Source organism: Mauremys mutica, chromosome 24, assembly GCF_020497125.1.
Source record: "Mauremys mutica isolate MM-2020 ecotype Southern chromosome 24, ASM2049712v1, whole genome shotgun sequence".
NCBI classification, from domain to species: Eukaryota; Metazoa; Chordata; order Testudines; family Geoemydidae; genus Mauremys; species Mauremys mutica.
Genome location: NC_059095.1, coordinates 10,599,454 through 10,625,990, shown reverse-complemented (window position 1 = coordinate 10,625,990; position 26,537 = coordinate 10,599,454). Strand labels below are relative to the sequence as shown.

Below are 26,537 nucleotides of genomic sequence, written 5' to 3'. Positions count from 1 at the left end.
TGGCTTAAAATAGCTCGCGGGCCGTAGTTTGTTCACCACTGGGCTAGGGCATGAGAAGCAAAAAACTGAAGTTGATTACTGTATTTTCAGTAGCCAAGCTACGTGAACTACAAAACGTAAGAATGGTTTTATGTCATTAAGATTTACTCCATTAATTCAGCTTAGTAACAAGTAATGGCCTTTTTATTTTTTTTTAAAACAAAAAATGTGTTTTTAATCTGATCCCATCCCTTCAAGTGTTCAGGTGCCTGCCACAGGTACAGCAATAATTTATAACATGTAACCAGTTACCTTCCTTTGCCTCCCATGAATCAACCACCACTAAAAATTCATGTCTTCACTGAGGTCCTGTTCTGCAATAAAAGTAGTTTATTAAAATTCACTAACCAGGGTCTGGATCTTCCAGTTTCTCTTTAAGGCGAGGGAATGCAGGACGGAGGGACTCAGGGTACTTCAAAAACACTTTGTACATGATTAACACTGCCTTCTTCCTGATATAAGGCTTTGTGTGAGACATCTGTTAGTGAAACAACACCACAGTCAGACTCAACATGCTCACATTCCCAAGAGGTTTCTTTCAATATATCATTTTTAGTCAATGCCTCCATAGCAATACCTATAAAAACTGATTCTGTTGGGCAGTCTTTCCATGCAGCTGCTCTTTTAGTGCACTCAGAATTTTAAGATAAAAAGCAAAACATTGTCAGTCATGCAAGTCAAAACAAAATAGTCAAAGTAGTCCCTTTGGGCTAGCCAAGGATGTGTGATTTACAAAAGACCAGGGTTCAAGGATCAACCACAAGACTCCCACTCTGAATGTGTGGAGCACCTGCTCCCCACTGGCCTAGGATAAAGAGAGGTTGCCAGTCACCTTGTTCTTAAAGTCGCTGCACTCAACCACTCCTATTATTCAATCTAACAAGTAGTGTCAAACAGCGATCTTCAAGGCAGAAACATGGCCAGCCTCAAGTACAGCCAACATGGGCAGATGTGATAAGACGCAATCAAGCTAATACAGTGACAGAAGACAGAGGAAAGAAGCAGTGTCTCAAACATATCAAAAAGCTTGTTTAACCAAACTGCTCCTCCCTCACCATTAAATAGCACCTTCACCTTTGGAGTAGCAATCACATTGGATGTATTAATGCTTATCTCCATTACCATACCCCATCTGAAGGGGTTGGGTCACCCAACTGCAAACCTAGTGCTACTGACCCATCTGAAGCATACAGTGGTAACACCACTTGAAAGGCGTACACATCATAAAAGTGGAAAGAGGACAAAGTACAGCTCTTATACCAGAAATATCACCTCTAATATACTGATACTTTAAGGTCAGAAAGGACCATCATAATCATCTAGTCTGACCTGCACATTGAAGGCCATAGAATCTCACCCATCCACTCCTGTAATAGACCCTTCTGGCTGAGTTACTCAAGTCCTCAAAGCTGCTCTTTCTCTTCAAGAGCCAAGCTAAGCATGGTGAAGTGGTAGGAGTAACAAGGAGGACTATACTACCTGACCCAACATAGTAATAATGTCAGTGCATGATTCTCCCTTTAAAAGCACGTCACCTACTTGGTCTTGGCAGTCTGTGGTCCCACTAGGACAAGTTTCTAAAATGAACTCTGGGTGCACAATTAGTTTGCTAACTTTGAGACATGAACTGCGAAAGAGATTACACAAGTCAGGAGCTGTAAAGCTCCCGAGACACAAGAACTGCTAACAACCAATTACCAAGTTTTCAGACATGGCACATGTAAATTTTACAAGGAAGAGAGTATGCTTCTAATAGTCTAAATATATTCTAGACACAATCATATGGAAAAAAAGTTTGCTCACTTTTTATCAACTCACCAGAGTCATGATGTCATTTGCCAAGTCTCTGGCAAGATCTGGAGTAACAAAACAGGACAAACCAGTCAGTGCTACTCCAGTATCATACTGGTTAGGGCTACTCAGATCCTAAAAAAGTAAAGACAGAGTTAAAAACTTCTGATTTATTCAAAGAAAACTCAGGGTAAAAGACAAACATCTCAAATATAAATGAATAAAACTGCCCTGTTTAACCGAGACAGAACAGAGCTTCCTTTCTACAGAATATCTGCTCTGACATACTGGTTTGGGAGGATTTACCTATCTGATTTTTTTAGAAGACTGTCACTTCATTAGTACTCATCCTCTGAGATGGTTAGGCACTAGATTAATACATATAATAATTTACATAACTAAACTATAGAATATTGGGAGCACAACACATGGTATTTCAGAAGCTGCATATGCTTCTGGAAAACATGAAAATTTTACCTAGTGTTTAGGGTCATTAAAAATCTTGACCGAAATCTTAGCACTACACAAATCAATGGGAGTTTTGTCATTGACTTCAGTGGGGCCCACTGTTTGAGATAGTGTCCTGGCTTAATCTTCCTATACAGCTAAACTAGAATAATAAGTGTAGTCTAAGTCCCCATTAACTACAGTTTATCTTTCCACTAAAGACCGTATACCAGCTAAACTGCAGAATACATATTTTGTCAATTTTGTCTTTATTTTGATTTTATAAAATATTGTATACTCTTTTAGATATTTCCAATTTGAGAGGACTGTTTAAGATTTGCATTATACTTGTATCTGAATTTATTCTGACAAGGAAAACAAAGCAGTTATGGAAAGGATCAGTCCTTAAAAAATATGGCAATTGGTGCACAAAAACATGAATAAAAATGCATAAAGTTTCCATATGAACTTGCAAGCTTCATATTTAAGATTCCCATTCCAATGATGGATTGGGAGTTCCAGATATGTAGTTCAGACTTTGGGGCAGTGTGCAATTTAAACTTCATTTCAGTACCCCACAACAGGTGAAGGAAAAAGATTAGGCTGGCAATAATATTAAATCACACTTTGGAATAAATGAAAGTTCTACAGTTCGTTTTGGTTTTAATGCTTTGGGAGAGGTGATGGTAAAAACACAGTTGCTAAGTCAATGGAGCACAGAAGAGCCTAAACAAAGGTGCTTTTAGTACAAAAACATCCATAAGAAGAATGGAAGAGACTTGTAACAAAATGTGATTTAGAGAATACCAGTATAGCAGAGTCTTCATAACAAAAAGCGGAACATATAGTTATAAAATAAAGGACTTATCTGTCAGACCTGAACATAGTTTAAAATATAATTAAAGGAAGAACACTGGTTCTTTAGGTTAGAGACTGAACACAATCCCATTCTGCTGATTTTCTCTGGAGCAAGCAAAAACCATGGTCAGCCATTTATAACAAAGCTAAGCACAGACTAGTATCTGATGGAAGAGTTGTCCAAGTATTTAGGGTCCTCAGATTAAAAAGATGTTTATTTTAAAGACAAACTAAATTAACATTTGTTTTAAGATTTCTTATCTATTTGCAGTAGTTGATCAGGAAAAATGCAGATCCATTAATTGTGAAAGGAACACAAGTAAGATGAATGCCATGCCAAACCAAAAGAACACATTTGAGCATGTTAGTACAAGAATAAACAGCCTTAATGTAAACAGCTGCTGTTCACCTGTTTTCTGTATAATTATGTGGGAGAAGGTGAAGGGTCTGTCAGTGCTGGATGAAGCAGCCTTTCGTGGATCCAAAAAGCAAGCTCATTTCTAACTAGATAATTAATCACTCAGTTCCTTTCAGATACTGCAGCACTCTCCCCACCCAGCAACCTCTTGCGTTGGCATGTGTGATATTGGGAGTGTCAAGAAAAGTTAGGGTCTTCATGTTCACTTTGCACTCTGAACAAGCCCAGACAGTTGGGCCATGCACCATGGGGAAAATCTGGCAATGGTTGTCAATTTTCCGATCAATCTCTGACAAACTCAGGTATCAGACTGGAATGTGAGCCAAATGATGACAACTCTGCTCACATACCTATATTCTATATGAAGTAGAGATATTATACATCTTTGAGATGCCGGGTAGGAAGACAGAATAAACACCTTACAACAGTCTGATTTCCTTCCTATTGAAGCTAATACCTTACCTTTCTAATCTGATTGGTAGTCAGCATAATTACATCAGTCCCTTCATGAAAGCACTGAGAGGCAGCTAGGTAACCAATTCTCTGCACAGTTAAGAAAAACAGAAGGAAATGAGTCATTCACAATGTGTTGACTTTCCACAGCATCTTCAAAAGAATGGACACTCCTCAAAGGATTGGACTGGATACTCCTTCAACAAAATTAGAATACTGCATAATTATATACTGAAAATATGTCATCTAATGGTTAGAGCAGGCAACAGCTCACTATTGATTCTATATGATCAGTCCTTGCACAAATTGCCTGTGTGCACTTAGGCCAGCGACTTCACCTCTGAACTTCCCCATCTGTAAAATGGGTCTAATTTAGCTACCTCACAAGGGTTTTAAAACCACCTCTCCAACTGGCATTGTCTCCTTTGTCCATCTCATTACAGAGGCCACGGCTTCAAGAAGCCAAGGAGACCGAACTCCACTCTCTCAACTGTTGATGGCCCCCTGAGAACAACACTGGCTCATCAGGAGGGGGAGGGAACTGGGAAATGCTGCACTTCTGCTGCCAATGTGTCAGGTGGAGTGAGGACTTCACTCTCTCAGGTTGTCAATTCAGTACCATTCACCAGCACTGAATTTACTTTAAAGAAAGTTGCCCGGTGGCCTAGCAGCAGCAGTTACATGGCAGATTTGGTTCAGACCCTCTGCTTCACTCTGGCTGGAATGGTAGTGCTCTTTTGGAGAGGTGGCCTACTTTCCTGGCTCTTGAGAAATAGTCTAACAACTGGAAGCCTAGAAGCTTTGTCCAGCCCTCCTTGGCTAGACTGTGTCCCTTCCCAGCCTCAGACACTAACTCATGAAAAAAACATTCCAAAAAAATATAATTAATAAAAGAAAATACACCAACTGATGAGCAGCCTTAAGCAACCTAAACAGAAGAATAGAGACCAGGGCTATCACAAACAAGGATACACCCTGCATGTCTGGTTGAAGAAAGTAATACTGATGTTTTATGTCCTGTCTGACTGCCAGGAGCAAAGGTAGGTTGACTTCAATCTATATTGAACGATACAGTTGATAATGGATGTGTTGGCTAGAATACTCAATTATACAGACCACTTACTTTGAATGTAAACTTTGATGCACTCATTACTTCAATAATATTGAATGCAGCCCAACTGATGTCATAGCCCAGCATCTGTAACTGTTAGAAAAGGAGCCAAAAAAAAATCACACTTCAAAATACAAGACCCAATACAGCCAGGAAATTTTAAAAAACAGAGTAACTCTTACAAGTTGAAAATGCACAGTAATACTACTACAGAATATATGTTCTGGACACCTGAAAAGTCACATGGCTATTTAATTTTATCTTCTCCCACCCATAGAATATAAAGGCTTCAAGTAAAAGTCCCTTTTAATTAAGCAAGTGTCCAAAAAGAGTAATTTCAGGTATTAAACTTATTCGTACATCACATATTTAATTTGTTTCTCTTTTCGGCTGTTGCGTGAAAGGCCCATGCAAAGAGAAGTTGACTGACTATAGAGGAAAAAAAATGGCAAAATCTTCTATGTATGAAGGGCTGTCAAAACACGAAAAAAAATGGTCTAACCTTTCAGATTCAAGTAGCACTAAAAATACTGTAACACCTGTAGGTAAGTATTCTCCAAAAGAGGAGTGATTTTTTTTTAAGTTGGTGACCCTTTTAACCACTTTCAGAAAATATCATGCTTAAGTCATATTACATAAGTAAAACTAAGAAAAGTAACTGAAGGCACAGTTCACACAGTCAGTTGGAAGTTAGCAAGAGAGTAAAATAAAAGGTATTGTTACATTATACCCTAGCAAGGTACTTACATATGTAAGTTTGCAAACTGCATTTGCTTTCACTGCAATGTTATCCTGCTTGAGCTCCTGTTTGATCTCATCGATGCAGTGGGAGATGTACTTTGCCTAAGGGAAGAGAAAGTTATTTTTATACTCAGTTACATGACTCCATTCTTCATCCTGCAGCTTGCATGTACTTTAGCAGCACCTGACCTTAGTCTTTGTTTGCTCATTGCTAATTTGTCTCAAATTTTTAATAACCCACTGTTCTGATAAGCATTCAATTCTGAAGAAATTACTTGCCAGTCAAAACCATTATGCTAAATGTTACAGCCAAAAGTATGCTGAAGTGTTTCTTCAAATCTATTTTCAATTTCCTGTGAATAAATCAATTCAGCCCAGAGCCACTCTTTAAAAGCTTAACAGGAAAGAAGCTTTAGGAGGTTGTGTATATAACAGTAGGAGCAGAAGTCTAGCATCAGGATTCTACTTTCAGCATTTGTAGATCATACTAGTTATCTGCCTCACTGGGGAGTTAGGACAATTGTTTATTATGTGCCAAGAGAATTTAGGATACCAGGCACTACAGAAAGCACAATATTAGTTTCCTTGATTAAAAATAATTGTAGGCTACTCAGTTATATTTTTTAATAGAACCACTTACACATTGAGGATCCCATTTTGAAATGCTTCATTATACATCTTTAACTATCCATGTTACAGCCACAATTGTTCCAGCTGAAAACTAGATAGGACTGCCTTTGGAGCCCTTCAGTGCTACTGCCAGAAGGGGTCACTATTGAGCAACTTAAGGCATTTGTTTCTCAGTACCCCACCCACAAATGATCTCCCAATTAAGCTGAATAAGCCACCAGCTCCAGAGGGAGCCAATAACTCTGTCTGTCTTTGTGTATTTATACATTCAGCACCCCAAACATGCAGCCCACATTCCCATTGTTCCTACCAAAGGGCCAGGGCACAAGAGTTTTAGGAGGTAAATCTGAAGCAACTGTTAATTTAATTTGATTTCTACTCTTTAGACAGCAGTATTTGGGCTACTGCCTTGATAGTTTGGGAATTTTAAAGTCAGAGGGGTGTAACTTTGCCATTTATATTATTTGATAGCTGTTGCACCTGCTTACTCATATGTATAGCTCAGAAACTCTGAAGAACCAAATGTTGTTACATTTCAGCTAAGTGTTTGGGGACTATTTCTTTCTAAAGGATCATGTATGTGCCATGTCTTTCCTGCACACACACTTCATTTTAAGAAGTCTGTTGAAACAGATACTTTACTCTATAAATTGGCTTTAATTCAGTTAGATATTCTTTCAATTCATGATGATTAACTCTGATTAAAATAATATTAAAGGCATCTACAAGTTACTACCCAAGATTTCAAAGGAGGGGAAAAAGCCTTCCCTAAAAAAGGCACATGCACACCAGGGTATTTATAATTCCAAATAAATTAACTGTCAGAGGAATCTAGTGAAAAACAGATATCTGAATAATCTAGAATTAATATGTAGTTCTCCCTAGCGACTTACTTCCTACAGCAAGTTACATCTGAGAAATGTTGGATATAGAAATCCACTGGTCTGCTGCCATTACTTAATATTTCTCCTCTTTATACTGGAATTACTGCATAATCCTGACTGTTCTCTGGCCTTTTTTTAGAATGCTAGAGTGATACTCTTGCTTCAAGTCATGGGAGTTAGTCACTAGATAGTGAAGTAGGGAGGCTGTATTATCTTTAATAAAATTGCAGATCCAGACAAGAAAAAGACATTTGTAGTGCAAAAACAAACCATGGAGTGATCCTAGTTAGGGCAAGTAGCAACTGCATATTAATTTAGGGGCTTCACATTCCAAAGCAGCAGCGTTATGGTAACAGTTCACATAGCTATAGTTAAAGGTATAGCACCATACACATTGGAAACCTTTGTCACGATACAAGATTACTAAGCACAGATCCATTTGGGAACAGTTCTGCTGGCTCACCATCTTCACAAAGTAAGTGTTACAAAATTTGTAAGTTACAAGACAGAAAAACAGAAGCTGATCACTTCTGATTCTAGTCAGTTCAGATAGCCCTCACAGTTTTTGCAGCCATTGGGTAGTGCAGTGAGAAGTTTGGAGGGGAATTAAAACATGAATGCTATCGCCCTTCCACATATACAAGCCATTTAGGGGGAAAAAAGACTTAATTTCAAGAAATTGACCTATACTTTTAAAGCAAATCATGTAAGACAAAAGCTTCAATAGCATACATTTGTAATTTAATAATTTATTTTAGGTTTCAGAGTAGCAATCGTGTTAGTCTGTATCTGCAAAAAGAACAGGAGCACTTGTGGCACCTTAGAGACTAACAAATTTATTCGAGCATAAGCTTTCGTGGGCTATAGCCCACTTCATCGGATGCATGTAGTGGAAAATACAGTAGGAAGATGAGACATACACACAGACACAAAGAACATGAAACAATGGGCACTACCATACACACTATAAGGAGAGTGATCAGTTAAGGTGAGCTATCATCTGCAGGAGAGAAAGAACCGTTTGTAATGGTAATGAAAATGGCCCATTTCCAGCAATTGACAAAGACATGTGATGAACTGTAGTGGAGGGGGGGAAATAAGCATGGGGAAATAGTTTTACTTTGTGTAATGGCCCATCCACTCCCAGTCTTTATTCAAGCCTAATTTAATGGTGTCCAATTAGCAAATTAATTCCAATTCAGCAGTCTCTCAGAGTCTGTTTTTGAAGTTTTTTTTGTTGTAATATTGCGACTTTGAGGTCTGTAATTGAGTGACCAGGGAGACTGAAGTGTTTTCCAACTGGTTTTTTAATGTTATAATTCTTGATGTCTGATGTGTCCATTTATTCTTTTACGTACAGACTGTCCGGTTTGGCCAATGTACATGGCTATGGGGCATTGCTGGCATATATCACATTGGTAGATGTGCAGGTGAACGAGCCTCTGATAGTGTGGCTGGTGTGATTTCTCATTCTTTCAAAATACGATTAAAGTAAAAGTAACAAGAGGGACAATCTTGACAAAGATAGAATGATGAATTAAGGCTGGAACTTGGGTTCCACTTCTAGAGCTTGAAACTATGTTCAAAAGGGTTTTAAAAGGGATGTTCCACTCAAATTTGATCTAAAACTCAGTTTTTGTAAAAGCAAAAGTTAATAAAAACCTAGTTTTTATTTAAAATGCCCACCGTAAAGCTTTGATTTTATATAGCAACTTCCCCCTGCTGCGTTTGGAACCTCAAACTTGCAGTACTTTAAAATGAAGCAGATTAAAACAGAAGTGAAAGCGACTTTGTTGTCCACATAAATTCAAAACAGAAGACAGCATAAATAATGAAGGAGATCATTTAAAATTCTTTCACTCAACCTAAAATGTTAGTATCAGTAGTACTGAAATTTTTTTATAATGTGATTTAAACTGACAGTTTCCCTTTAAGGTGAACTATGAAGCAAAAAGTTTATTATCCTTTTACAACTTAAACAAAACCCTTGTGCTTTATTTCCCTTTAAAGATCAAAGTATCGGGTCTTCACTTCCCTACCTTTGCTGAAAGACCTTGACAAGATCTTGAGGCCCTAAACAGTGATGTCATCTAACGCTGTAATAAGTTTATTCTGATAAAATGAGATATAATGAACAAGTTTGAATTAAGCAAAAGTTGAAAAAAGTTTTACTAAATTTAAGACGTCTAAAAGTTGCAATATTCAAGAACAGGTAAGAATGAAGTTTGCAGCATGTGGTGACTGATTGCTTAGCTAGAGGAACCCAAAAAATGCAAAGTCAAGCACATTTTTTAAAAAGGAGAATTTTTTGTAATGTTTCCTTTGTCAGCCCAACATTTTCTTAGTAATATTAAATTCAAATTTCTTATTAATCATTGTTCCAAATTTGGAGACCAAATTAATTCATAAATGCCCAAGACAGAGGGATTGGCCCTGCTTTAAAGCACAAATCTCAACTGTAACCTTAACCATTAGGTCTCTATAATTAAGTTATTTATTCTACAAAGGTTTCCTCTGTCTGCAGGGGTATCCAGGAAGAATTTAAAGAACACTATGACCTCACTGTCTCAACATCCTAGGATGCAAGTTTGCCTTCAGACACTGCATTTTGAGTATCACAATAATTGCTTTGTAAATATCTTTTTCAAATATCCACAGTACAAAAGACTATATAGAAAAGAATCCCATTCAGACAGATTGGAGAGAAAACAGAATTTAAGAATTTAAACTAAAACTTTTGATATTTGTAAATATGCACTAGACAGGAGATGCTGACATTCTCTTATACAATGGGCAACTGAACTCTTAAGCAATACATTGCCTTAAATATTTTATGTTCATGTAGCAGTGTGCTGGAACAGATGTCATTGAATCTTTCGCATGCGTATCTAGTTTCCATATCTTGGCAAGCAACATCAGTGCTAGCTTTCAATGCCAGGACTATAATGCAGATCCTCCTTCCTCAGCCCAAGAAAACAGACACCATTCTAGCAATATCTCAAAACTCTTTGTGGACATTAAATTAAGCCTGACAAGACCCTGAGAGAAAGTCAATATCCCCCACACTGTCAATAAAGAAAATCATAATTGAATGATTAAATGGCTTGCATGTGTCTTTGGTAAGTCTTCATAACAGTTCCTAAACAGAAAAGAACATTGGCTTTTATGTATCTGGGCTCAATCTAAACATGACTGACAAGAACAAAATCCTGAATCCCAAATTCCCTCCCTCGTTTGTAGCATTAAAAATTGAAAAAAGCAGATTTCTACCTCAAATTAATATTTGTGAATGTGGTTGTGCCATAGTTCACTGCATCAAAGTGACAGAAAACCACAGAAGTTTATCAAACTGAGCACAGAACATTGGCTATTTTTACAACCCCTGCACTCCTGTCCTCCCAGATGAGCAGTCATGAGAGTTTTTGCATATTTGGATTGGCTTGGTTGAACCTTTAACAGATTAGGTGCTGAAAAATCATACAAGTTTGAAAGCACAGTAGCACCTCAGAAATACAAACACCAGAGTTATGAACTGACCCGTCAACCACACCCCTCATTTGGAACTGGAAGTACGCAATCAGGCAACAACACAGACACCACCCCCACAAAAAATTAAAGCAAACAGTACATTATTGTGTTAAATGTAAACTACCGTATTTTCCGGCGTATAGGGCGACGGGGCGTATAAGACGACCCCCTAATTTTACAGTTAAAATATAGGTTTTGGCCTATATTCGCCCTATAAGACGACCCCCCCCTTCCGAGGGGGGGAGCCCAGAGCCTTTTAAATCCCAGCCGCGGCCGGGAGTCAGAGGGCTCTGGGCTGCCCGCTGCAGCGGGGAGCCCAGAGCCTTTTAAATCCCAGCCGCGGCCGGGAAACAGAGGGCTCTGGGCTGCCCGCTGCGACGGGGAGCCCAGAGCCTTTTAAATCCCAGCCGCGGCCGGGAGTCAGAGGGCTCTGGGCTGCCCGCTGCAGCGGGGAGCCCAGAGCCTTTTAAATCCCAGCCACCCGCTGTTTATACCCGGCGTATAAGACGACCCCCGATTTTTGGGGGTTGTTTTTTAACATAGAAAGTCGTCTTATACGCCGGAATATACGGTACTAAAAAATAAAGGGAAAGCAGCATTTTTCTTCTTCACAGTAAAGTTTCAAAGCTGTATTAAGTCAATGTTCATGAGTAAACTTTTGAAAGAACCACCATAATGTTTTGTTCAGAGTTACGAACAACCTCCATTCCCAAGATGTTTGTAACTCTGAGGTTCTACTGTATATCAGAATCTAAGCGCAGGTCCAAAAGTCATAAGCCTAACTAGTTAGTAAACTAGTGACTATTATTGTGCTTGTGTTTTACTTACAGAACTGTAACCTTTTCATTTTGGCCAATGTGTGTCTTTTTACATTTGAGGAATAAATATGCTTACAAGTGAATTATTTGGATTATAGCAGCACCCTAGGGATCCCAATCTTGGGAGACAGACCAGTCCTCGCTTACAGACAGCCCCCCAACCTGAAGCAAATCCTCACCAGCAACCACACACCATACAACAAACACTAACCCAGGAACCTATCCTTGCAACAAAGCCCGATGCCAACTCTGTCCACATATCTATTCAAATGACACCATCATAGGACCTAATCACATCAGCCATGCCATCAGGAGCTCGTTCACCTGCACATCTACCAACGTGATACATGCCATCATGTGCCAGCAATGCCCCTCTGCCATATACACTGGCCAAACTGGGCAGTCTATACGCAAAAGAATAAATAGACACACATCTGACATCAGGAATCATAACATTCAAAAACCAGTGGGAGAACACTTCAACCTCTCTAACCAATCAGTGAGGGACTTGAAGGTGACAATTTTACAACAAAACTTAGGTTTGAACAGAGACTGGGAATGGCTGGGCATTACACTAATTGAATCTATTTCCCCATGTTAAGTATCCTCACACCTTCTATGGGTCATCTCCATTATCACTTCAAAAGTTTTTCTTCTCCAGCTGATGATAGCTCATCTCAATTGATTGGCCTCTTACAATTGGTATGGCTACTTCCACCTTTTCAGGTTCTCTGTATAAATATCTTCTTGCTGTATGTTCCAGTCTATACATCCGATGAAGTGGGCTGTAGCCCACGAAAGCTTATGCTCAAATAAATTTGTTACTCTCTAAGGTGCCACAAGCACTCCTGTTCTTTTTGCGGATACAGACTAACACGGCTGCTACTCTGAAACCAATCATATAGAGTAGGACTCCATTATCCTAGGCATTTTATAACACACAAAAATAAGTCCCTGCCCCAAAGAGCTTATTGAAGAGTATTTTGTTTCAGAAAACCTTTGCCAGCCCTCATCCTCCCAACTTCCACTCACTGGTTTATTCCGTGTTTTTAATCAAGGAAATAAAGTGTAGGGTTTTTAGGTCAGGGGGCAATATCAAAACAAACCCGTGGAATCTTCACATCTGATTTAAGAGTTTACCGTTGGAATGCAAAAGTTATCTTTGAAAATGCAAGCTAATTCCCTACTTTGTGGTTACAGATTTCATTCTCATGAAATTGTGAGTCAGTGTCCCTCTTTCACAACCCATATCTAACAACGAAAGGGTGGAGTGAAACAAAGACAACAAGCCAAGGAATATATTTAATTGCCATTAATAACCTCTGGCAGCTCAACTCATTTTGCTTCTGGCCTGAAGTCTCACAAAGTGCTAGAGGTCCATTAATACCAGGGCTATTATATTTTAGGGCTCATGTATGCTTTTATTCTTCAGTTATGAAGCAAACAGAGGTCATGTCAGGAAAAGTCTGGTGACAAGATGTTTGCCACAAAGAGAATTTGAAAAGAAATCTCCCAGTTCATCTTGTGTTTCTCAGAGTACCAAATAAGTCCCATTCTTTCTGGCAGCTATATATCACTCAAATTAGTACACGAGGAGTAAGCAAAGAAACTGATCGATGCATCTAATTTTGTCCATTTGCTGATAGCTCTTTTTTAATTGATTATAAATGTCCATTAAAAACAAAAATGCTAGAACAGGAAAGACTCTCCGGAGCACATTCAAAGTGAAAACTGCCATCTAGGGACACAGACCTTCACTAAGCCTCACAGGTTATGTCTACACAGCAAAGAGAAAAACCCTGGCACAGGACAGCCAACTCAGGCTCATGGGGCTCAAGGGCGGTTTCACTGCAGTGTAGACTTCTGGGCTTGGACTGGAGCCTGAGCTGTGGGACACTTCCACCTCACAGGCGTCTAGCGCCAAAGGTTTTTTTGTTGTGTAGACATACCCTCACTGTTTAAGAATGAGAGTAGCGGTGAAAGTGTTTCATTTAGTCTACAATCTAAGCCATCATTCACTATAGACATCCACAAGAGAGAGACAACTCCCATATTGTCCATACTAGGAGGACTCCTCTACCACATGAACTATACCAGTATAGTTAAATCAGTACAACGTTTGGGCTTGTCTACACTGGCACTTTACATGCTGCAACTTTCTCGCTCAGGGGTGTGAAAAAACACTCCCCTGAGCGCAGCAAGTTTCAGCGCTGTAACGCACCAGTGTAGACAGTGCATCAGCGCTGGCAGCTATGCCCCTCGTGGAGATGGTTTTTCTAGAGCCCTAGGAGAGCTCTCTCCCAGCACTCTGCCACAACTACACAAGCCATATTAAAGTGCTGCTGTGACAGCGCTTTAGCCTTGCCAGTGTAGACTAGCCCTCTGTGTTTAGACAAGCCCCGAGTGTACAACTTGTGGGGTACGTGGCACTAAATAGCACGAGGTAAGGGAAGGATGACAAAGCACGAACCACTCTGTAACTGTCTTTGATTTCACTTATAAATCTCTAATGTAGTTTTAGATCACTTGTTCCTGATGTGAATTTTTTACAGCCTATTTGTACAGCGCCTACTGTAAATCTCTAGCTGGTGCCCCATTAGATTAATATGAGTTCAATAAGGTTCCTCTGAGGAAAAAATATCTAAGTGTATTAGAGACTAAGAATCAGATTTAATATAGCAAATCTGAACTTAAGTTTTGGGGGAGCAGAACACCTCATTCCAAAATATCTACTAACAATACAAGAAACAAAAGACCCTATAAATAGAAAACATTAAGGGATCAGTAGGTATTAACTTGTTAATCTCTGTGGAATAGCACTGTCTGTGAATGAGAAATATGGAAAAAACTGATTTAGCTTTCCATTACATCTGTATATCCAAGAATCCTGTCCAAGCCACACTTGTTACCATATTAAAGGGGACAGTGTTTGAATGAAAGGTGCGGAGGAATAGACCATGCAGGAGTTCATCCCGGTTCTCGAACTCAAAGCCCGTTTGGCTTCTAAAGCACCAGATGTTAAGTTTCAGAGTATTTTCAAAGAGAATGATCAGATCCTTCCATTGCCACCTTCAAGCTGCACAATTCCGACAATGAAATGGAGAGTAGAAAACGGAATAATCATTAACTTATTATGATGAACACTCATTTTTTGAAGTCTACAGGCGTGGGAGTCCCCAAACAGCGTCTGGGAAGTTACCAAAAGAAGAATATCTAGTTAGAACAGAAGATAAAAAGAGTCAGGACTCCTGTGTTCTATTCCCAGCTCTACTACTGACTCATTGATATGGCTATACAGAAGTGATTAGCATAAGGTATCCCAGTCTGTTAAACAGACTTAATACTTAACCTCACAGGGATTTAGAGGCTCAGGGTATGTCTACACGCAACTGGGAGGGTGCCTCCCAGTCCAGGCAGACAGACACACGCTAGCACTGCTTGAGCTACTGTGTGAAGGATAGTGGTGTGAACATTGCAGCACAGGCTAGCAGTCCGAGTTCAAGCCTGACAGACACCCTGGGTCCGTACTTGAGCAGCTGGCCTGTGGTGCAATGACCATGCTACTTGTTTTTAGCACACTAGCTCAAGCGGATCTAGTGCACTGCACATCTGCTTGCCTGAGGAGTAAGGCACGCTCTCAGCGGCTGTATAGACATACCCTTAGTTTTCTGTGAAGCAGTTCTGAGATTTTGGGATCAAAGGTGCTATACATTAAATGCAGCTAAGTGCTTTCAGAAAGGAGTACGCGCTCATTTAAAGCACTTTTATTTTGGGGTCCACTCCTTCCAAGTATAGATTAGCCCTACCAGAGAAGGCGAACATACTACACTTTTAAATATCATATTCAACAATGGTCAGAGCTTCAATTTTTAAATTCTGTTTTGGTCCCATAAAAGCCTCTTTTTAAGTGATCCAAGCATGCTAGTCAGCTGCTCATACGTTCTGGCTAGTTTAACTGAAACATAAATATCATGACATATAGGTGCATCTTGCCTTTTAGGCAGCCCATGTAAGATCACCATACATTGGGGCACAAACTAGGTCATTAAAATAGACCTTTCAATCTTTGAGCCAGTTAAGAACCTGAGGAGCCACAAACAACAAGCCCTAATAGAAGCATCTCTATGCTTTAGCAGATCACTGCAAATCCAGCAAAAGATGGCCAACTGCAGTCAAAAGCTGAAACTTACAGATAGAATTATACAGGGAAAAGGAGACTTCATATTAAGTGAGAGGTAAAAATACTTATGATCCTTTAATCTGGCTGGTATCCCAAGAGGAACACTCCCCAGGCAAAACACTGCTGCAATCACCTTGGTGATTGAGAACCATATGAGAAAACAGAAGGAAAAAAAAAGATTGCAAAAACCTTTTCATGGCAGTAAAGCAAAAATTCAAGTGAAAATGTAGATGTGCATAGTAATGACTTAGCAAAGCTGGGGATAGAGCATGAAGTCATAACACCTCTCTCTTTTTTTGTATATTATATACACACACACACGGTAAGCATTATTTCTACACTTATAAAGATGTGCAAACACTAATTCAAGAAACTGCCTAAATTCTGTGAGTCCCAAGAACTCATCTTGAAAGTGCAAATATTTTAAATTAATGCAGAAACATGAAATTGATTATATTGGAGGGGCAAAGACAGGATGGATAAATCAGATCTTTGACTGTCACAATCCCTTCAAAACTGTTTTTTGTAAGAAACCAAAGCACAAACTCAGACTTTCATTTTCTCACAAGTCACACTTTTCTTGCAATATCACACTTCATCCTGGCAAGAGTGAAGCATCTGAAGTGCAGGTGAATTTTTGTAGCTGATTAACATTTATTGAACAGTGGTCTAATTTAACACTTGTATCTTTACATTTAAGTCTCTATTCTCATTTGCTTACTTAGTATTTCAGAGGAGCTGCAAATTACACCAATATTTTAGAGCATACATCGCCATGGCAACTTACACAAAATTTAACACATTAATGCGACCATTGTCAGTAATTTTAAGAAAACAGGACAAGCAACCATACAATCAATCAATCAAAAATTGCTAAACTAAGTGCGACTTGCATCATGCCCTTAAGGCTGCTATGTTCTGGCAAAACACCACAGGCAGAGAAAGGTCTGAAGTCAAGGCCTTGCACTAATCCCTAGTATCGATTAATTCTTCAGACCCCAACCCCACTGGATCTGTCACTATTGATTTGTCTCAGGGTTCTACACTGCTGCCCATCAGTATGGTATCAAAGTACCCTCCACGTAAGATCAATACTTCATGGAGTATCTGACTTCTCTCTTTTCAGACTGAAAAACTGTTTGGTCTAGGGTTGTTTGTTTTTTGGGAGGGACAGTGAACTCTGGTTAATATTGTGAACGTGGTAACAAGTGAGATGATTTCTCAAACAAGTGGTTCCCATATCATGGTTGAGAGACAGCCAAGAGCTGGAGAGGAAGAAATAAGCAGGAAGATGGGAACAAAGAACTGAGGTCATCTATAAAACCTCATTCATGTTTCATCTGCTTTTATTTAAACATTCTAGATCGGGGGAGGGAGGAATATAGAACTCAAGAGCCTTGTCTAAAGTTAACAAAGTGAGCTCCTAACAATGTGGAAGCTTTGATCTGTGAGATCACATGACCTGTCATATGATTTCTGAAAAGCCTATAGCAATGGCAACCAAGAAATCATCATCGGCTCTATTTGACAGCCTTAAGAAATATTATTTGGATACTAGCCATTTGAGAGTACTACAATGCTTGGAGGCAAAACCACTCTCTAAACTGCTTCTGCTTTAAACAAAATACATCTCATCTATGCTGGTGACAGTGTTTGCTGCCAGATAATCCAATGCAGCAGGGCTGTAAATAAACAGCAGAAATTGCCTGCATGGCCTTTGGCTTCTCTCAAAGAAAGGGGCATTTCACATGGGCACACAATCATCATTAGAACAAATCTGGTTTAAGATTTAAAGGACAAGGTTTTACACAAACCAATAATCCCCTACAGTGTTTGAAACTCAAACACCGCAGTATGACAGGGCAGGAGAAACTAAAGGCAAAATTAAGTAATAACTGGCAATGAACAGAAGTAAAACTGATCAGCATATTTTCGTTGTCCAGAGGAAATACAAGTTAACAGCAAACAGTGCTAAATAAATTAGATTAAAAACCTGTAGTTTGAATAACTTGTCATTAACAATAGTTGCAAGATAGTTACATGTCTTAACTTTAAAAATAGAAAAAATACTGTCAAATATAATACTGTAGGAGAGATTTGTTCATGGTTTTTTACTCCATGTGTTCCACAAATGTCTGTGATTTAGTTTTGGTGTACCATCAGAAATCGGGCTCACTTTTGAAGAGAAGTTTTGCCAATTTTTGTTCATCTTGGGTACACACTGGGCTAGATCTTCCAATGAAGCCAAAGGAACTATGAAAATTTATACTTGCTGAAGATGTGGCCTTGAGACTACTTTATTGGCATTACAGTAGCAAATTCACTCAGTGATCGGACGGAGCCCCATTGTGCTGAACATGCAAATAATGAAATACAATCCCTGCCCCCAAAGAATTCACAACTTTGAAATTCCAGTTACCCTCTAAACCTTTTAAAATGCTGAAAATAAAGGTAATTAACTGTATTACTTGCCCTCAAGAAAGATTATGCCAGGACCCGTCCTTACAGCACCTTTATGACTCAAAAGTCTATACCAAGAGTTATTTGCCAACCACAGAGGTACATACAGGAACTTCACTATACTTTTCAGGGAATTTTAAGCAAGTTGGGATGTGACAGAACATAAATGTGGTAGAATTATGGTACAGCACCAATTCCTTAGAGTGGCATCAAGCTGCCAGCGTGAACCGATGCAAAATAAGCCGAATCAACGAAACCTTAGATTTTCTATTCAGATTGGAGAGGGCTTTTTAAAAAAGGCCCCACTTGTGTTCTGCTAGGGGAGAAATATTTTATATTATTGTACCATTTACAGTAGGTCTGAGTTTGCTACCAAAATTAATCTTTAGGATCTCAGGGAATTATTCATGTGCCCTACTACAGTGTGTTTTAATATTCTGCATTAATACAATGTTCTTGTGGTACTGAGTCATTATATTTCAGTGATCAATATTTGATACTTAAAGGTCAGCCTTTGCCATTTTCCCTTGCAGTCTCAGGGCTGGTCTACAGTGAAAAATCCTCACCCCAGAGCAACATGGTTAAGATGACCTAGCCCCCACAGTTGGACAGCACTAGGTCAACAGAAGAATTCTTCCATCACCCTAGCTAATGCATCTCAGGGAGGTGGGTTACCTATAGTGACAGAAGAACCCCTCCTGTTGCTGTCGTGTCTAAACTGAAACTCTACAGCTGTGCTGTTGTAGTGCTTTAAGTGTAGACATAGCTTCATTCTATCCTCTCTCTCAAATACAGCATGATTTTGTATTAGAGAACTTAAGAGGTGTCTTCCTGTGAGGCAGCTGCACTATAAACTGGAAGGATGTCATCTTTGCTGTATTGCATGCTTCGTGGTCTCTATGAAGCCAACATTTGCATGGCTGGTTAGATTTAACTTTATAATCACGTATAGTGTTGAATGTTTCAACCACCACTCAGGATTGCATCAGAAACCTTGATCACAATTCCTGGTGCACAGGCAGTGAAGCCAAGTTTTAAGAACTGTGATTTATTTCACCTACAAACTGATGTACCTTTAAAAAAAAAAAAAAAAGTACTGAACAACTACATCTTCACAGCTAGCATGTTAGTTTCTGTACTGACAATGAATAATGTGACTCCTGGCATGTTGCTCTAAAAATGAGCAGTTTTACTGTAACAATATAGATCCTCTCAAATGCAGAGCAAGTGCTATTTACAAATAGATAAAGTAGTGACTAGTTCAGGGGTCTCAAACTCAAATGACCCCGAGGGCCGCATGAGGACTAGTGCATTGGCCCGAGGGCTGCATCACTGACACGCCCCCTTGCTGCCCCTGGCCCCACCCCCAATCCACCCCTTCCATGAGGCCCCGCCCCTGCCCTGTCTCTTCTCCACCTCCTCCCCTAAGCGCACGGCTCCCCGCTCCTCCCCCCTCCCTCCTGGAAAGTGCTAAGCGCCACCAACAGCTGTTTGGTGGCTTGGCGGCGGGGCACTTAGGCGGCGGGTCCCGGAACAGAAGGGGCCCCCCACCGCCGAAGACCGGGCTGCGCTTCGGCGGCGGCGGGTCCCTCTTTTCCCCACCCCGGCCGGTCCCGCTTCCCACCCCGGCCCCGGCGGGTCTCGCTTCCCTTCCCCACCCCCGGCCCGGCGGGTCTCGCTTCCCTTCCCCACCCCCGGCCCGGCGGGTCTCTCGCTTCCCTTCCCCCACCCCCGGCCCGGCGGGTCACGCTTCCCTCCCCCCTCCCCGGCGGGTCTCGCTTCCCTCCCCCCCCCCCCCCTCGCTCCCCGGCCCGGCCCCGGCGGCTCCCGCTTCCCCCCCCCTAACCCGAGCGCGTCTCCGGCGAGGCCTGAGCTTCATCCCGCTCAGAGCCGCGTGGTGAGGGGGCAGGGCTGTGAGCTCCACGCCGAGCGCAGCGCTCAGCCCAGAGCTCCCAGCCCCGCCCCCTCCCCACGTGGCTCGGATCGGGGCGGGGCTCAGGCGCTCGGACGGAGACGCGCTCGGGTAAGGGGGGGGGTGAGGGGGGAGGGAAAGGCTCCAGGAGAGGGGCGGAGGCGGGAGCCTCCGCTTTTCTCTTGGGGGCCCCTGCGGAGCCCGGGGCCCGGGGCAAATTGACCCCTTTGCCCCCCCCTCTCGGCGGCCCTGGGGAGCTCCGCGGGCCACAGGGAAGAGCTCTGCGGGCCGCACGCGGCCCGCGGGCCGCATGTTTGAGACGCCTGGACTAGTTGGTGTGGTAAAGTCATCATTCAAGATTTTAAACACATCAAGTCTATCCCAATGAAAAGGGGGGTCTGTTAATTTTTAATCGTAATAACTACACAAACAAATCTCTCTTATTTGACCATATCCTTTTACAGCTTTGGAAATGTATTGTGGAAAACTAGTCATCATATAGCATTCAGATACAGTACACATTCTACTTGATCTCACTCCTTTCCCATTAAAGAATCTGGCTGTAGCTTTAAATACTCTGCAAAGCATTTGTCTACACCAGCATTTCCCAACCAGTGGATCATGACCCCTAGGGAGGGTCATGAGGTGTTGAAAATTTTATTACATTCTGAAACAAAAATCTCACTCCCTTACTGTCCCACACACAACACCACTTCAAAGTCAAGTATTTTCTATCAACCTCTTGAAACAGACACGTTCCATAGGCTTATCAATGATATATTTTTTACACTCTCTCTAAGAGTAGATGCAGGAGGTCATGATTTTTTTTTTTCTTGCTTGCCTATATAAACCTGCCCCTGGAAATTTCCACTACTTGCATCCGAAGAAGTGGGTATTCACCCACGAAAGCTCATGCTGCAAAACGTCTGTTAGTCTATAAGGTGCCACAGGATTCTTTGCTGCTTTTTTAAAAAACACTTCAAACACAGTGGTTGACTATCTGAAAAGATTGACTTTAAATACAGAAGTTTTAATTATCTCATCACTCTACGCCAATGCAAAACAACAACACTGTATGAAAATGCTAATTCCAGGATTTCTTGCATGCCAGCAAAGATTGGGTCTTGCAGATAATCAAACACACCTGTACTATAACATCTCCTTAGAACTTTGAAAATAAGAAGCTAGCTTCACCATTTTGCTTTTCTGCAGTTTGTAAATACTGATTGCCCTCCAACATCCACATGGAACACAAAATAACTTAGTTGATGTCTGTCAAAAGCAAAAATCATGTTATCAATGACTTCAGATTCATGCTGCTTCTTTGAATGGTTGCCTCTACAGCGTCAGAATAAAAGCATTACAGGTGTAATAGCCCAAAATCTAGAAACTTCTTGTGGTTGCACGTCCTACTACATAAATTATCACCTTAATATTAATGAATAAACCCATCTCTCACACAACAGCACAAGTTTCAATACAAGTAGAATTCCAAATTGATTTAGACTCAGACCCATATGCAAGTATACCTATTACAATAAAGTAGAAAGAGTGAGATGATGTTTAGCAATGCAATGGGTCAGTTGTTACAGATTCTGCCTGTACAACAACATTCTGGAATGAGAAAAATTAATTATATTTCTTAGGCTATTGCTTATAGTATGAAGTCCTAAAGAGAGAATCCTGTTGACCTATTTTTGTTAGATCTACCCAGACAGCTAATAAATACAAAGTCCAAGTTAAGAGGCACTATTCACATTGTAGACAAAAATAAAAGGCGGATCAGTTTCCAGTAACTGTTTTCATCTGTAGGGTTACTGGAGAGCAAGTATGGACTGTAAAATAAAATGCATTCCTAAAAACCCAGAGATCATATAAAGTGAGATTGTTGATACCACCTGCCATTTTAAACAGTAATACATGTGCTGTCTTTTATAACAGGTGTCGGAATCTGCAGTTAGACTCCAAATGGCCTAGTTTGCACAAGAACTGCTTATTTGATTCCCAGGTGAAATTTCAATCAAAACAAATATTTCATTATAACTATTTTATTTTAAGATATCTTGTAAACTAGAGGCTGCCTGCAAGAAAAGTCAAGAGTTTACAGACACTCATGTTTTCCCATCAGTAGATTTGAGACAATTAGGCAGGTGAAAAATTAGTTTAGTTCCCACTTAAAGAGGCTGATTAGGAATCTTCCAAACTGCTACACACCTGTGAAACAGGCAAAACACAAAATATTTGTAGACTACTAATAATTCAAGTGAGAATATGCTAAGCAAAATAATTCTTAACAAGACAATTCCAATATTAATTGAAAAGCAATATACAAATAGTGATATAAGCAGGATGGGGAGGTCACATACTATTTAATATCTTGTATAGGCTGAGCTTATTGTGCACACCAGGGATTCCTTGCAGCTGTACACTCCGCACCTCCACGACCTCTTTGTGGTTGTGTTACATAGCTGGCTAGGGCTTCATAGGCCCCCATTTTTCTCCATTGATGCTTAGAACATTCCCTGAGGTGCAGAATTGACCTGGTGTGGCAGTCTAATTTACTGTGTTACATACTGACAAACAGGAATGCCACTGAGTTGAGTGTAAGGACCCAAGTTCTGCCAGTAACACCACATATTTGAGGGCATTACACGGGAAAAATGGAGGCATATTTGTCCTCCCCCATGCCACATTTTATCCAATGCCTAATTAAAAAGGTATTTCTATCCTCCAAGTATTAAAGACATTGGCTGACAGGCTATTTCATTTAGTGACTTTTTAGCTTCCCACAATATTCCAGGGCTGTTCTATACTTTTAAATTTTTCCTTGGATGCTATAAGGCTAAGGGTTTGTCTACATTGGAAGGGCTACAGCAGTGCCGCTGTAATGCTTCAGTGTAGACACTACCCACACTGACTGGAGCGGTTTTCCTGTTGGCATAGACAATCCACCTCCCTGAGAGATGGTAGCTACATTCACAGAAGAAATCTTCCATTCCCTAGCACTGTCTACACTGGGGGTTAGGTCCGTTTAACTACGTCACTCAGGGATGTGGATTTTTTACACCACCTGCGCAACACAGCAATGCCAATTAAGTTCCCAGTGTAGGCCAGTCCTAACAAACAGTGACCCTACTTCCTCAATGCATTCACATTTTGACTTCATTCTATTAATCCCATTTCTCCAAGCTTTATTTATTTTATTTTTTTAATTAGGAAAATAGCTATAAGATAGTGGAATACTACCCAAAGGAAAGGGTTGGAAGCCCCATCTTTTAAAACTTTAGGAATAAACTTGACAAAGCACTAGAATCTGGAATCTAGATAGAGAACAATTCTTATAAAGGAATGGACAAGATCATCATCATTTTAACCCTCAGGAGCCCCAGTCACGGACCAGGGCCTCACTGTGCTAGATAGGCTCTGTACAAATACACAGTCCCTCCTCCAAAGAGTTTACAATTTAAGTACAAAACAAGAGACAACAGATGGATACAGACAGGGGATTACAAGGAAACAATGAGATAATACTTGTCAGAGCACACCAACATGATCTAATAGGTATCTATCTCTAATTCTCTGATTCTCTTCTAAATGGAGAGGACAAAAAAGTTATCTAAATGCCATGTAACAGCTTACACAATATATTCTTTCCTATAAAATGGCAATAGGATATGGCACCAACCTAGCTAGACAATCATCCACCTACATGAATTTCTAAAATATCCATCACATTAACCTCTACATAATCTCTCTTAAAAGACAGTAATTTGTCTAAACTGAAGGATGCTCTTACTTTTCACAACGCATCATCTTCATTTCTAAGTTGCCCATTGCCATATTATATGTTGAGGCCTAGATTCATGTACATATTAAGAATATACCAATTGGTAATTTTTGGTAATATAAGTCTGCAAATGAACACTGTCAATAAGTTTAGGATATACCATTTAAATATAGATAAGTCTCCAGTAGCTGTCAACTTGAGTGTATGGCAATTGATTTAGTGATCAGTATTCCTATTAGACAATTCTCAAGAGTCTTAGTTGTTCCCCACTTTGCACTACAACAGAGAAAAAAAAAAGAGGAAAAAAAACCCTTACAAATATACATATGTGGCAGATGAAAGCACCTACCATTATAGACATCTGTTTGATCAAGCTTAATTAATCTCTGGAATATTTTGCAGAAGAATATGAGTGGTTTTACAGAGTATTTTTAGATATTTGTTAATTCTGTATTTATTTTACAGAGTCAAAGATGTCCACATGCAAAAGCAGTAAGTTTATAAATTAAGTACAGTTTACTCAAATAAGCACATTTGCTCAAAATGAACCCTTAACAGAAAAAAAAATTCAAAGACACACACTGTATAAAGACACAAAGCAGAACTAGTAAAATTGGCACACCAGAAATGTCCATGCTTACTACAAAAGAAAAAAACAACATAGGAAACTCATTCTGCTTAGGAAAAATAATTCAAGAAAGTGAGACTGGCAACTACCTCTCACAAATATCCCAATTTCTCATTGGCAACAGGTTGCTCATTTTGGTAGGTAAAATAATGAAATCAAGAACAAAACCCATTTCAGTTCAGGCAACAAATGTAAAGGCAAAAGTTAGTTTTGTCTTCTTTGCTTCTTTCTAAAAGGGTGTGTGTGAAGCATTTTAAATGGTTACAACTAACTTGTTTTTCTGGGAAGGCTATGCATGACTGAGGAATTAATAGACTGAGTTACCAAGCAAGTGAAACCTAATTGAATCAAAAAATCACTCAGACTTTAAAGCTCTAAATGCCTTATTTAACTCAAAAATGTAACAAAAGACCCCAGTTACAGTCACTTTAATTAAGGCCTGGGAAAGCTGAAAACCACTTCTCTGGGTCCACCAACAAGCCCTCTACAAAAGAAGGATGACAAGACTTGACATGCCTGATATTACAGAGGTGAAAAAAAAATTTTTTTTTTAAATGTTAAAGCCTTTTTTTTTTTTCGTTTTTAACTAAACAGCTCTTCTCCATCTCCAGACTCAACTTTGAGGCCAACAGAAAAACAAACTGAGTATTTCCTAAATGAGCAACAATTTGTGGATGGATTTTTAAGAAAAACCATTTCATACATCAGAGTTTTCTGACTCCCTTGAACCTTCCACTAAGCATCATGGAACCAGATATATTTCTACACTTCTGTACAGTATATCAGGCTTTGGTGAAAGCATGCTTAGCCATATACAAATAAACCTTTTGTTAGGGGCATAGAAAAGATCACTTCCAAAAAAATAATATATATTGTTCTAGTCACACAACTGCTTGAAATTAGTTCAGCTAAAAGAAAGTCACAAATATAACTGGGTCAGTCAGTTGTGCTTATTGACATTGTCTAAATATACAAAAGAGAAAAGATTAAAAATATATACAATTTGAAACGTAGTACTACAGTAGATGCTAAGCCACTAGATGTTCTAAATGATAACACTGAGCTGGAAAATGAAAAGGAGAATGTCTCATGTCAAGTGGCTGTTCTTTAATAGTTCACTACAAATGCTTTTTTGCTGAGTTCTACAATTCAAGTCTGTAGAACAAGCCAGCAGATGAGATAATTGTCCACCCGCTCAAACCAAACTTATAGTCCTTAATACAGCGAAGACGAGTCACTCATTATAGCTGGCAGTGATACAATTCATTCAGGCTTATGTTTATTGTGAAAAACAAAAACGGAAGAGCTTTCTTATCCAGCTATATTAACACCCACTTACCACATCTACTAATGTTTTATCAAATACAAACCACACAGGATGGAAAAATGAAGATTAACTATTAGATCAACAGTATCTAAAACTGAATGCAAAGAAAGACTTGTCTGAACAAATTAGCTTCCGCTGTCTGTGTAATGAAACAAAGAAACATGATAAAGGGTAAAATAATAGCGCCAAACTGTGTTCCATGAACTATTTCTGTAATTGACATCTTGGCCAATGGTTAGAGACACCTAGACATTATTTTCCTGAAGCCTTTTTCATAGATATATTCAACGTGATTCTAAAATATTGCCATAGCCATTTTCACAGTTCAGTACAACTGTACCTGTATTTTCCGCTCATGGTCCACCAGTGACAAACATTCTAGAGTCCCAGCTCCTCAGCTGCCAGCCATCTTGGCTGATGACCCATGTCTCTCTCCTTCTTGACCAGGATTTTTCCTGGCTGCACAGTTCCCGAGTTCCCCAGCAAGTCAGACTGCCTAAGGAGGCCTATTTTGCTTTCTCCTCA

At 39.9% G+C, this 26,537-nt stretch overlaps 1 protein-coding gene across 3 annotated transcripts in view; it reads right to left on the bottom strand.

Moving 5' to 3' along the window:
• Positions 1–26,537, bottom strand: part of AP3D1 (adaptor related protein complex 3 subunit delta 1) — a 71,687-nt gene that overhangs the window by 36,005 nt on the left and 9,145 nt on the right. For 2 of the 3 annotated variants that reach the window (XM_044999005.1, XM_044999006.1), the window contains exons 2-6: positions 5,865–5,960; positions 5,130–5,210; positions 4,016–4,096; positions 1,858–1,965; positions 388–517 (exon numbers count right to left, since the gene is read on the bottom strand). In XM_044999005.1, the coding sequence (XP_044854940.1) occupies positions 388–517; positions 1,858–1,965; positions 4,016–4,096; positions 5,130–5,210; positions 5,865–5,960 (496 nt within the window). Of the gene's footprint in view, positions 1–387; positions 518–1,857; positions 1,966–4,015; positions 4,097–5,129; positions 5,211–5,864; positions 5,961–26,537 lie in introns of those variants that run through there. The other variant, XM_044999007.1, reaches the window with a different exon arrangement.